The 14,407-nt window shown below is 33.9% G+C and overlaps 1 protein-coding gene across 1 annotated transcript; it reads right to left on the bottom strand.

Annotated features, from left to right (window-relative positions):
• Positions 1-200: 200 nt before the first annotated feature.
• On the bottom strand, positions 201-14,407 carry LOC110871677 (homeobox protein knotted-1-like 6). The gene is made up of 5 exons (XM_022120395.2): positions 13,894-14,407; positions 13,490-13,612; positions 13,278-13,389; positions 1,628-1,854; positions 201-465 (listed from the first exon to the last, which is right to left on the bottom strand). Exons 1-5 carry the CDS (start codon positions 14,194-14,196, stop codon positions 301-303), a joined length of 930 nt encoding a protein of 309 aa, XP_021976087.1. The 5' UTR covers positions 14,197-14,407; the 3' UTR covers positions 201-300.

Raw genomic sequence — 14,407 nt, 5'->3', positions numbered from 1 at the left:
GTTTGTTCTTATTTCAAAATTTCTTGTTAAAGATATGGACTTAACAAATACATCCTGGGCCTATGTAATGGTTTACAGCCCAACATTAAATGCATAAGCAAATTGTTTGGCCCAATAACTAAGTAGAATTAGATTGTTTAACAATGAGTTAAAAACAAGGCCCAATACCAAATAAATTATAATTTCAACAAAGCAACCGATGATGTTTAGAAAAAGAATCCATAATTTATAGTTTATATATAAATACAGTGTGTTTAATTAGTTGAGAATGTATATACATGCATGCAAAATAAGCGTATTTTAGTCGTTATTAATATACTGGTCAGGAACAGGAAGACCACCCATGATGGCTAACTGCAAGCTTTCTGACGGGTTCCAGTGTCGCTTCCGTTGATTTATAAACCAGTTGTTGATTTGCTTCGGATCTAATCCTGTTGTTTCCGCTAACGCTATTTTATCGGCCTCCTGCATTTCCATTTATTATTTTTTTGTGATAAAAGTAATGACATACCGGTTAGAATATATACTCTACTTTATGAATCATTAATCCTAAGATGTGTCTATCTAGATGACAACATAGATAGATTTTAAGATGTAGTATTCAAATGTTTAAAGTTTAAACATTTGAATACTACATCTTAAGATCTACCTATGTTGTCATCCAGATAGACACATCTTAGGATTAATGTTCGTAATCATATTCACTGTGTTACAAAGTATATAAGAAAAGTAATTATTAGGGGGGTGGGGGTGGTCATCACTCATCACTCACTCATCACTCACAACACCCAATCAAGTTTCGCCATGTCATCAATCATTTTTCCATCACTCACAACCTTTTTTAGTGACAATGGTCATCACTCACAACACCCAACAATAAACCCTCACACCCCCTCACATGTTCCATCACTCACAATCTATAACGCGTGAATTCTTTCACATAAATTGTTCTTCATGCATGGAACATTCATGGTGGCGGTGGTTTGTTGCATCCCACCACACGTTGAACTTGGCCCATCACGGAAATTGTTTTACCGCCCCCAGTCCCCTTATGTAGTTTTATTTTGTTAGTATAATGTTCGTAATCATATTCACTGCGTTACATATTTAAAAGTAACGCACTGAATATCATTGTAAGATCTATAAAAGCTAAAAGACGTTTATAAGGATTGAATCAGCCTCCATCCAAGCGGATATTTTAGAGCGCTTCAAGCTGCAATGATCGATAGATAAGGGTGTCGTGTTTGTTTGAATAGTTTTAATTGCAAAGGTGAAATATAGTGAGTGATATGTTTTGTTTGTTTGAAGGGTGATGGTCAGTTTTATAAAACATATTTACTGTTTAGTGACACATTGTAAACAGTAATTGATTTTTTTTAGAGTAGCAAAAAAGTACCACATTTTTCATAAAAGTGTGAAAAATAGGGTTTTTAAGAAAAAATGCCAGCAAAATCCAAACTTATTCTCAAACTCATTGTGTTTATAACTTTATATAGTCTTTTAGTTTTGTACCATTGACAACTTTACCTACTATTTTCAATGTTCAAGTGAAACAGCTAGACCAAGTGGTGACACTTTTAATTAGATTGAGTTAATAAAGAGAAAATTTATATAGATAAACACTTACAGTAGGATAAGGCCATTTATTATGTGAATTCCACCAAGCAAGTAATGTTCTTGTTGCCTCCTTTGGGAGCTTCCCTTTTTTCTTCTTCTTTGTAAATTCCTGCTTTAGGGAACTTATACGACGACCTCCGAATCTACGCAACAACTTATCCTTCAGTTCCTGTGTGCTATCCGCCGTCTCTCCTCCACTTATAACTTCTTCTTCTGATGAAATATTGCCACCTTCATCTAAATTGAATCATATATCAAATCATTTTTTTATTTTTCTTTTGTTCATATTCAATTTATACATTGATTGTTGATATAATCATTTATGGGGTGTATTGGTTTGATTATTATAAACAGTCTACCACTGTTAAAAAGCAAATAAACCTTTCTGAATAAAGAAAGTAGTGTATACTTTTTTCAATGTTTCAAATTCAAAGTGATTACTAATTTACTATACAGTTTTCATGTTCCAAATGAGCCAAGCGCATAGCTTCAAAAGAGCTAGACATTATTTTGTAGTCAAACAGTTACTCTCGAATAATTTTAGTACTTTTCTCATCTGTGGATTATATAACAGTATAACACAACTCATGCATGAAACAAGAACTAAATCCCAGTAAAATATATAATAATATAAAGATTGGTAATTTAAAGGTACTAAAAACACATACTTTGCATGTATCTATTGCTTTCTTATATGATGATTATATAACCGCGCAATTGTGATATATGAAGACTAAAAATAACTCAAGTGACCAGTTTTACAAAACTAGCCATTGACCACACCTTCTTTTAAAACTGGCCACCCCATGCGTCTTTGGAGCATCCTTTCAAGCACGGGATGCGTCTTTGGAGAACCATCACTGAAATCCAATAAAAAATTGGACACGTGGCGTGAAAGACGCATGGGAGAAGGCCCATATGCAGGGTAAAGACCTTCAAAGACTCATCCCTGAAACCCAATAAAAATGGATACGTGGCGTGAAAGACGCATGGGAAAGACCTTTAATTAACGCATCCCGTGCTTGAAAGACGCATCCTAGGCCGGACGCTTCAACTCCCAAAAGACCTTCAAAAATGCATCCCGTGCTTGAAAGGTCGCCAAAGACGTATGAGGTGCCTAGTTTTAAAAGAGGGTGTTGTCAATGACTAGTTTTGTAATTTTCCCTAAATATATTACACGATATAACATTGTTTTAAAACTTCGATTTATTTCTCTCAATTTGGACATGTGTAGCGAATTGGATTTTTAAATACGGTAAGTAAAAGAGCGAGGGGATTACATTCACTAAAAACCACAAGAGTGATGTACGTTTAGCATAACCCAGTAAAAGCTAATTCCTAGTTTCCACGTCATTAATTCATGGGTGTAACGATCCTTTAGAGTATTGGGCCAAAATCTTGTATAAGTATGTATTTAAGGGATGATTTTCCTATTGCAATATAGAGGAACCAAACTACATCTAATGTTTGGAGGATTCTCATCGTCAATGGTGGGAAGAGGATGATAATGTTTATGTTTGTACTGGGGAAGGACAAGTCTTTGTTTGGTCGTTTCAATGTCAGTGTTTACGAAGATTAAAGTGATGGGGCATAATGCACACAGATATATGATACCCCACCATCAAATCAAAGTCAGTCACCACCAAAAAGCTACAAATTTTATGTTCATGGTTCATAAGAGAAACTAGGTGTCGCTTCTCTTAATTTATACATTTTAGAAAGAAAAATATATATTTATTTTTACATACCTGTGTATATAATATGTGACAATATATTACACATGAACTTATTCTCTGAGTATCAATGATGAGAATGGAAAGCTATAATGCTATATAATGTCATGTATCACATGCATTTATGTGTTGTAGGTAAAATTAGATATGGTTATAGAAGACAGGGCCGATCCTGAGAATTCATGTGCCTTGTTCGAGCTCGAAAAAATATGTCCTTTGGCGTTAACGAAATATATAAATGTAAACTAGTTTTTTTATATAATTGTTCACGAAATCCTAGTATTCGTTCAGACCAAACAGAGATACTAAGGACATGTGTTTCGGGTCGGTTCAACGATTCGAGCCTATACAATAAGAAAAAATGAAACTAGCAAACACATCTCCTATTTTTCTAATTGTCGTTTACTTTTGTCAGCACAATCCACACCAAAATCAATTCACAGATCAAAACTAATATCATATGGAGAATTAATCATCCAATCACACATTCATAATGCAACGTATAGAACAAGTAAAACAAAATCGAACAACATGGAATTCATTCTACAAAACTATATTGCCTAAATTTATCGCTCCTAACTTCTTCTATTACATGAAATTCGGTCTTCAAAATTTCAAGATGAACCAAAATTTCATGATCAAGCTATTTAACGCCTTCACTGTAGAGTGGAAGCGGAGAGAAAAAAGAAATGCCGAGACAATAAGATTCGTCTAACAAAGCCAATGTACACCCTCGAGTCGATTTGATGAAAGAAAAACAAGCAATTGTTCAAAGACAACAACAAAACCAACAACAAGACTTGGCTTTTATCACACAAGACCACTAAATGCATTCTGGTGAGATGTTGGAATGGATTCTTGAAATAAAGCGTGAAGTGGCAAGTCGTTTGGGATGAGCCTTTGGTTTTTTTAGTGAAATGGTTTTATTGTTTTAATTCACGTGTGTTTTTTTTTAACCTAGTATTTTTTTGTTGTTCTAAATTTAATGTAATTTTATTTATGTTATTTTTATTTTTCTTTATTAGATGTTATTTTGTAGTTTTTTTAATAATTAATTAAAACATTTTAGATATATATAAGTTTAATTAAAACAAATGTCTCTTCCTACGCATTTGTGGCTTCAAGGGCCCAATCTTGGGTTCTTCAAGACCACATCCTTCGCGAATGTGGGGGAGAGCTGTTGGACTCTGATTACAAGGGTGCGTTGGACAATCTGCATAGTTCTCTTCCCGATCTTGATCTTGGCGGTTTCTATATTAAAGACACCGCCCCCCATTAAAGCTCAGAAAATTCTGGCGAATGCCTTATATGGCGAAATCGTCAAGACAGTTGAAGAGAAGTTTGCCTTTTCCCCTCGCCAGCGAGCCGTGTTTGAGTGCTTGCGAGCCCCCCATGCTCAGGATTTCCTGTCTGTTGTTCCCATCGAAGGTTTAGGGCAATGTATGTCGGCTGTGGAATACCGGGCTATCCTCAAGTACCGTTTAATGATACCCCTTTTCTCGGATGATGACCCGTGTCCTGTATGTCGGAAGTGTTGCTTGGATTCTTTTGGGGAGCATGCAGTACATTGCAAAGAAATACCGGGCTTTAAGTATCGACATGATTTAGTTCGAGATGTGCTGTATGATGTCCTTAAGCGAGCAGGGATCTCGGCAAAAAAGGAAGCTCCGGTGAACTTCTTGACTGATCCATTAGAAGGGAGATCTACGCTACGGCCCGCTGACATTCTTGTTTTTGGATGGGAAGGAGGGAAACACGCGTGTGTCGATTTGACAGGTGTGTCCCCCCTCGTTGGGCTAAGGGACCACGGGTTTGTGGCGGGACAGGCGATAACCAAGGCAGAGGCGGGCAAAGTAGCTAAACACGAAAAAGCTTGCATCGAGAATCAGCACGTGTTCGTCCCGTTCGCTTTCGATACATTTGGCGCTCTCGCCCCTGACGCGGTGCGGTTCCTAAAGCGGGTTCAACAGGTGGTAAGCAGTAAAACCGCACATGTTAAGGGGCAGAATTTTGTGTTTAGCAGGGTAGAGTTTGCTATTCAGAAAGAGGTAGCGGCGCAGCTTGTTGCTCGTCTACCTACCATTAGTTTGTAATCGTATTGGATATTCATATTTAAAAAAAAAAATTTAAATAAAATAATTAAATTTTGAGAAAAGTGAGCAAAAAACTAATTTCTTTTTGAACGGCAAATTTCTTTTATTCCATGTCGTTTATGAGATTTGAACCCAAAACATCCCTCTCCCAAGCAAAAAACTAATATAGTATGGACGTCTCATATAAAAAAAAAAAAAAAAAAAAAAAAAAAAAAAAAAAAAAAAAACGGGACAAGTCCCTATGCTCTAACATAGCGCTAAAACCACTAATTTGTTATCTTTTAACTTCAACTTTAACTTCTAAATTAACATTTTACCTAAAAGCTATTGACAAAAAAAAGCCTCAAAAGTTCATTATCTTTTAAAAACCAGGACAGTCGATTTTTTATATTTATCTCTATTCAACCAAATAATATTTTTTTTACCTTTTTATTTCTTCTTTCTTGTACTCACAAACATTTATACAGACTGATACAAATAGTGAATAGTTATTCATCTATCTTTAAAGATACACTGTAACATTTTTATATTTTTTCTATTTTAATAATCGGATGGAGGAATGATTCGGTTTTTTACCGTTCTCTATATTTCTCTACCAATTTTAAAGATCGAGTATGTTTGATTTAGAGACTCCAATAATGTGAATGCTCTATGACGAGGTGTGACCCGCATCGGCCAACCCGACCCGGTTACAACCTATTATTTTAATACAAATATAAATGATTATTCTAGAACTTTCCATATCTACATGGAAGTTGTACAACCAAATCTCCAACTTTTTGGGAAGATCATGTAAATCTCTAACTTACCGGAACATATCCTAGGTTAAAGGAAACCCTAAGGGAAAACCTATAAATGGAGGTAAACGTATAAGGTATGATTATCTTGCTCTCATACAACTTCTTCTCCTAAACTTCTTTTACACACATACACCGAGACTTATTCTCACGCCGGAGGGTGGTTACAGGAATAACCCCATTCCTGTAACGAGTCCTAACGGTGTTTCTGTTTTGCAGCTAAACGTCCGGGTCACTAATCGTTGAAGTCCTAGTCCAAAGCTACTGCGTAGGTCAGTGTTTCTTCACTCTACCATCAACAAATTACATATATATGTATCCTCTTACTTATACCCCTCTGGACAACCATCCACACACATTAAATAAGAAAGAAAATGGTTTAGTTTCTCATAATCAAGTGTATATATATGTTATGAAATTAAGGAGGAATAACACCTCGTACTTTGCATGTTTGATGAGAAAAGAAATATAAGGTTTCCTGGTCTCATATATGTTTGTTTCATATATATGTTTTAGACCATGAAAAAACAGTAGAATAACACCAAACAGAACTGCACTGTGCAGATGATGTCGTGTTCACATGTCCCATTCCTACACACTAAAAGCTGGGCCCCACTGATCACTGTAACACACATAATTAGAGTCCCTAGAAAGTTGACACGTGTACTACAACAGTAACCTAGGGTTGATTGAATACGTGCGAGTGGGCAAGTAGTTGGTGTGCATTCAACACAAAAAAGCAAAGTAAAAAACAGGCAGCGGAAACCACGGAAGTCCATGTGAAACTTCTTTAGACCACCCGTTCTATCCGGAGTATGCCTTTGCCCATATCGACCATAACATTATTATGTTATCTAGTTTATTTAGAATCTCATTCACGCGTTCGTATAGTTTTTTCTAGACGGTGATTAAGAAAGTAAAATCAAAACCCTAAGAATTTAGAAATCTTCAGTTTGAAATTGTATCTTAGAATCATCCAACCTATTTATCACTTGGAGTGGTCTATGAACCGAGTTAGTTACTGGAAATCTTAGTTTCCTATTATGCAATGTTAGAGCCTTGCCTGACCTTTTAGGACATACCAATGCCGGGGGTATAACGGATAGGGATAGTGTCTAAAGTGTGAGAAGTGTTTTAAACCTTTGATCTAATGATTGAGATCAATAGGGAACAAATTATAAATTGTGTTTTAATTATTTGGAAGTTTTCTGGACTTTAGTCTTTTTAACATTGGAAAAAATGGAATGAAAAGCAAAAGTAACTTTTGTTTGTAAAAAAAAAAAAAAACAAAAATTATTTGGACTGATTTGAAAATTGTAGGGGTAATAGTGTCTTTGTATATGTTTCGAATTAGGTAACATCTCCTAAATTGTAGCGATTCACTCCTAAATTCTAGCGATTCAATTTTAAACTTATTCTAAAATCCGGACATTCTAAAAAATCCAAAAATATGTAACTGCTACAAGAAATATATAACACTATACATCCATCATATAACACTAGTGTCTTTGTATATGTTTCGAATTAGGTAACATCTCTTAATTCTAGCGATTCACTCCTAAATTCTAGCGATTCAATTTTAAACTTATTCGAAAATCCGGACATTTTAAAAAATCCAGAAATATGTAACTGCTACAAGAAATATATAACACTATACATCCATCATATAACACTATATAACATCGTATAACACCGTATAACACTATGTAACACCATATAACACTATGTAACAATATATAACAATATATAACACTATACATCTATCATACACATGCTATCAAAAAAATATAACACTGTATAACACCATATAATAACATATAACACCATATAACACTATATAACACTAGGGGAAGGTTCATTTGAGAAGAAACTTAATGTGAGAAGAAAAAGAAGAAAGGACATAATGGTAAAACATTAAATAGTTTATAACCCCTCCCATTAATTATGTTATCTCTCATTAATAAAGCAAAAAAATATTTTATCCTACACATTTCAAAATTTATCCTACAAATATCTTACACTTACCGAAATTTACCCTACGCATATCTAAATTTTCATACACATTTAAGAATTTATACTACACATACTAAAATTTATCTTACACATGTCGAAAATTATCATTCACCCTAAACTAGTTTATCTTGAAATATTATATTTAAAAGTGAGTTACAACTTTTTAATTAGTTAGCTAATTAATTACAAATTAGAAATTTACCTATATGCCCTTATTAATAACATTAAATACACATATTAAATGAAGTAAAATGTAGAATTTCTATTGGTTTAAACCTTATTCTTTTTATTCTTACAAAATTTTTCTTCTCATTTGAACCCTCCACTATAACACTATACATTCATCATATAACACATATAACACTAAAAAAAACACCATATAACACCATGTAACACTATGTAACACTATATAAATATATATTAAACTCTACAGTTCTGAATGATGGTTGCAGTGTTATATATAATGTAGTGTTATATAAAGTTATAAAAGGGTTATATGGTGTTATATGCTATTCGTAGTGTTTTATAGAGATTTGTAGTGTTATATAAAAACCTTCATTCTGCATCCATCACTATATAATACTCTATAAATTTTCATTCTGAGATCTTCAGAATTAATAATTGATGAACGAGATGACACAAATTCATAGATTAATTCTTAATTCGTATTCCTATAATTAAGGGTGACGGTTATGGAAGGTTATCAATTAATTAAATCAATAAGAAAATTATTTGTTTACCCTTTTGAATTAATTTAGATTGAGGACATATGTCATCTCCACAATATTTCTCACACTTTTGAATTAATGTACATGATCTTCAATCCCAATGCTCGCACTCGTTCGTTTAGTGCTTTTAAAAAAGAGAAATTAGTTTTCTATTTTGTTCTAAATTATGGGTAAAGTTATCCAACAAAATCTCCTAAATCTAGAGAGGGTAAAAAGACACAATGAATTACAAAATATAACATAATGTCGAAAAATATAACACAATGTCGGAAAAAAAAACACAATGACTCAAATAAAGAATACACGCAATAACAAATAAAAAGACACGGTAATCAAAACAAAAATGCTAAAATCTACATGCTAAAAATTTCTAAAGCGAAAACCTAAAATCTCATATTGTAGAGTTCGACGAAATGGTTTCAATGTCGCTTCAATGAATTCAATTGGGTCTGTTTAATACCTTTCCTACGACTTCCTAATATTAGGGAACTATGTATTTGTTTAAAATTTAAAATTATTTATCATTAGAAATAATTTTAGGGTTTGCCATTCAGAAAGGGGTGGCGGCGCAGCTTGTTGCCCGTCTACCTTTTGTTTTGATGTAACTTGGTAAATATGAATGAAAAATATTTTCTGTTAAAAAAAAATTAGAAATTAAAACCAGATTCGATTGTTGATTACTAAAACGATCAAAACTTAGAAAAATTGCAAAACCCTAACTTAAGGTGAAGTTTATGTCACGGCCTAGTGGTCAAATTCGATGATAGGTGACTCTAGGTGAGCCCTACATTCATGAATGATCGAGAAGGTTATACTGGTCCACTTGGCACCCTCGCTTCACAAGCGGCATACTTCAATTATCTTCGTAATTTGTACATTTCTTAAACGTTTTATATTATTTCTTTATTTTTCGGTATAATAATAATAATAATAATAATAATTGAACTAAAATCAAATGCTTTACACAATTAAAGTTAATATATATTACCATAAAGATCGATACAGAAATAAATCAAAATGCTTGAACACGAAAATAAAAATAACTTAAGACCACCCGTAGTGGGGCGGTATTTTTAAAAAAAATTGAAAAAAAAAACGCCGCAACCCCCCCCCCCAATTACACCCGGCGTTGTTAGGCGTTGTTTTTGAAAAAAATGCATGTAAGCGTTTTAAATAAAACGCTGAAGTGGTGGGGTGGATTTTGCATGTGGCCAATGGGACTGGGATGACACGTGTTTGCTTTTTTATTTTTTTTTTATTTTTTTTGTTTAATGATTGGAATGGACATTATTAGGCATTATTCCCACTACACCACTTTTGTAATAACGCCCCATGCTGACTGGAATGACACGTGTCGAATAATGCCCCATTGTACGGACATTATTTTTCTTAACCACTACGGGTGATCTAATGAATGATGATGCTAATAACTAAGATATAACTTGGTTGAAAGTTGTAATTTTTTATTAATAGCTAACTCATACACTTTTTAAAATTATTTGTAAGTTGTAAACCTATATCAATGTCAAGGTCACTCTTAGCCCAACCTATAAATATTAAATACCCCACACCACCATTCACTTATATTGTATCATCTTATTTCAATCTAATTTAATCCAAAAAATGAAGGGACACTCTCCTAGTTAAACCTACAATCTAATTAAAATTAAATTAAAAAAATTCAAACCAACCCTAGCATGCATACTCACCCTGAGCTCTACAGCTCGGAATCTATACTCGCTTGGGTTGCGACCGAGTACCCAACTCGCAAACCTCCGAGTAGTATGCCCTCTCTCCCCTAAGGGTGGAGGGGCGTCCCATAATGGACCCCCATGGTGACAGTAATGGCCTTGATACACCGCCCCTTGCGATTTCATCACAGTGTGATGATACAATTTCGTGATAGTGGTCACTAAAAGTGGAGAGCAATGTGAGGAATTTCTTTGAAAGCGATTGTGATCAAGTGATACATCGTCGCAGATCATTTGGGGGTTCAATTGATGGAGATGCGGTGCTAGTCAAAAGCTACAGGAAATAATTTAAACGGTAAAGAGAATCAAATATTTGCATCATTAGATATTCAGCTGGTTTATTCATATGGCTTCTCTTTTCGGAACATATATTTCTTCAAACTTATAAGCTTAAAGGTGTAGCTTTCTTATTCATATAATGTTTTCTTTTGTTTACAGTAAGGCAACAAGGGGCGGTCACGTTATACTTTTGTATAACGCGTGATGGCCACATTGTTCCCACCGCCGGCATAAAGTTCCACACGTGATACATTAACGCAATTCCATTTTCGTTATTTTTTCCACGCCATGATGGTTTTATTTGTGAGGGTATTTGTTGGTTGGGGGAAATTGTTGGGTGTGGTGATGAGTGATGACCACCCCCACTAAAAAAGGTTGTGAGTGATGGAAAAATGGTCGATGATATGATGGAACTTGATTGGTGCTTGTGAGTGATAAATTCTATCACTAGTGAACCACCCCCTCCCCTAAGAGCTTTTTAAAAATTTGTAAAGAAAACTTAAATAAACAAAACCAGTCAAAAGCTACAGGAAAAGTGTCTCAAGAAAGCCAATGCTAAATGCACACGTTACAAATAATTCAAAGAACCCTGTACGAAGACCAGAGAATTTAATGCACTAGAAATGAAAATTAGCCTACCAGAAAAACTTAAACACGTGACAAAATCAAAGCTGAAGATAAAGAAAGGGAAAATCTATAAACATAAATAAATAAATGAAATTTCAGCAGCATGCAAAATAAATGAACTTAGTGCAGAAAATGTAGTTAAAGGGTCTTAAAAATGTGGATCAATTACTACCAACTTCAATAAGATCAGCCAAAGTTGTTCATTATTTGTTTTGATAAAAAGTTTACAGCTTCTATTTCAAACAATTTATTTTCTTATTAATTTATTATTGTTTTTTTATATAAACAACTTCAATGTGCACGTTCCCAATCACTCACGATGTATATATTGATGTATGAATACGCGATAAGCAAATTCGTAGTTTTGATAAGCAATCCCGAACACCCACTAAAAGAGTGAAAGAAAACTCAACATGGTTCAGAGACGACTAAGGAACTGATCTAAGTGTTTAACTATAATATATACAAGAGTTAAATGTGTAAGTAACTACAAATAAGATCAAGAGAGGGGTCTTTATTAATGAACATGAGTGATCTCTATATGTTTTAAATAGCTTATTAAATCCTCCACAAAAGAAAGAACAAGGAAAAACAAATAATAACACTATAACTCCAGTTCACATATATTCTCTAATCTATCTTAACATTATAATATATAGAGATCATCACACCAATTAATCATGCGTGAGGAGAAGAGGTATTAATCGAATGCAAGTCTACTTTCTTGTGAGCACTTTATTTTATGAGATCTTATATTGCAAACGGAATCCAAATTTGATATCGAAATCATCCCAAAATATAACATAATTATAATATTTGCTTGAACAGATATATATTAAGAGCATGGGCGGATCCAGCCCACATTTGTTGGTTCCTAGAAACCGAGTGTGCGCGTTTGAAAAAAAAAAAAAACAGTGAGAACCTTATAGAATTTAGAAAAAATTAGCGAGAATTTAAGATAATTTACCTCCGCAGGTGATTTGCACACATGAAACAACAGAACAACAAATATTAAACAAAATGTTTGACTATTACTGTTCAATGGTCCATGATTCTAGACACAAGGACTTTTCCTTTCTTGTTTCTTTGTTAAGTGATGACTATATTTCTTATGTTGAGGTACATGGAAAAGCGATAGATCATTTGATCACCTAACAAAACACAAACATATATGTACGTAACACGCGTGCGTACGCTTACTGACAGGAAAATTAACATATTAAATGAAGCAGAAGGAAAAATGAACGGTAGAAAAAGAAACTCATCTCTCTATATGTATATACCATCCCATTATTTCAGATATTTATAGTACAGGATATTTATTATGTATTTTATGTACATGACTAAGTGGCAGATGAGAATATATATTCATAGGAAGTGATGAGTACCAGAAACTACACAACACATAAATATATATATTATGTAATTAAAAGCCATCATTTTTAGAGAAAACCTATAGCAGTAGTATAGAACTATGGTATTTTATGGGCCACAAGGTAGCCTTTTCCATTTGATTATTCTCTCATTTACTATATACCTAGTCACATAGTAATCCAGGTACTTATGCTATCTTGAGCCAGACACAACAAAGAATGCAATAAATTTCATAATATATATATATATATATACACACACGCACCTATGGCGATATTGCGGAGCTGCGTTTCAATGTTACTGAGGAAGACAGTGGCTTCATCAAAAGGCCTAGTGAGATCAGATTTATACTTCAACAATAAATTGCAGAAAGTTTCCTACATCATCAAATACAGCAACAAGTTCCAAAGTTCAAATATATATGTACGACGTAATCGAGTGATTTGATGATTTTTTTAAAGTAACGGAGAGACGAACCATGAACTCGTCGAGATCAGGATCGAGTCCTAAGCAGTTAAAGGCGGTAGCGTTTCGTCTATGAATATCGTTTTCGTGACGAATATCGTCTAACAAGTGCGCTACTTCAAGTGGCGCTCCCACCTGTGCGACAAACATCAAAAAAATATTATTATTATTATTATTATAAAGATGAACAAATCATGTTGTGAAAGAAGATAAGTACTAGAACTAAATAAAACTATAGTGTCCTTTATAGAATTATTTATATCTCATGTGTTTATATTGTAATATTGATTATATAAATATAATCATCTACCACAATTAAAACTAATTTGAGTGAATATACAAGAAAATCAAAGGATTAAAGTTGGCTTAAACTCGAATATTACGGGTTGATCAGGTTATGAAAATGAAAAGAAAACCTTCTGACAGTCGATATAAGCGTCGAGCAGTGTCGAATACAAAGGATGAGATGCAATTCTCTCCTTGATTGCATCGGCAGAAGCATGATCATCAATTTGTGGTCGGTTGATTCGACGTCTCGGAAGAATGATCTGATCCGGAGTGGTTTCAATCGAAGCCGAATCCGTTACTACTGAGAAATCAGCGGATCCGCTAAACGGATGGACAGATGAGTGAAAGATGAGGTTATCTGAAATCAGGTAGTTTTCTGGTGATGTTGTGTAACTGGATGTGGAGTGGAAGTTATACATATCATCATCCATGATGATTGATGCTCTCACAGCCAACAAATAAATATAAATATGTATATATTGCACGTTTAGGTTATGTATATATGTGAGTGGACATGATATTTAGATTTTTGCTTGCTAGAGATATATGCTTTTGGATGCGGTAGAGATTGATGTATGAAGTAGATAGGGAGAGAGAAACCGTTTGCATAGAGATATATAGGATTCAGTCATTTAGTAAATA

Source organism: Helianthus annuus, chromosome 8, assembly GCF_002127325.2.
Source record: "Helianthus annuus cultivar XRQ/B chromosome 8, HanXRQr2.0-SUNRISE, whole genome shotgun sequence".
In the NCBI taxonomy this organism is placed as follows: domain Eukaryota; kingdom Viridiplantae; phylum Streptophyta; class Magnoliopsida; order Asterales; family Asteraceae; genus Helianthus; species Helianthus annuus.
The sequence above is the reverse complement of the archived record's forward strand: the minus strand, read 5'-3'. Positions and strand labels throughout refer to the sequence as shown.

Excerpts from the sequence above, each read along its gene's own strand:
- LOC110871677 (XM_022120395.2), bottom strand. The coding sequence starts at position 14,196 with ATGGATGATGATATGTATAACTTCCACTCCACATCCAGTTACACAACA. Across the intron at positions 13,613-13,893 it reads CTTATATCGACTGTCAGAAG|GTGGGAGCGCCACTTGAAGT; the intron begins GTTTTCTTTTCA and ends TTTGTCGCACAG. Across the intron at positions 13,390-13,489 it reads CTGATCTCGACGAGTTCATG|GAAACTTTCTGCAATTTATT; the intron begins GTTCGTCTCTCC and ends TTGATGATGTAG.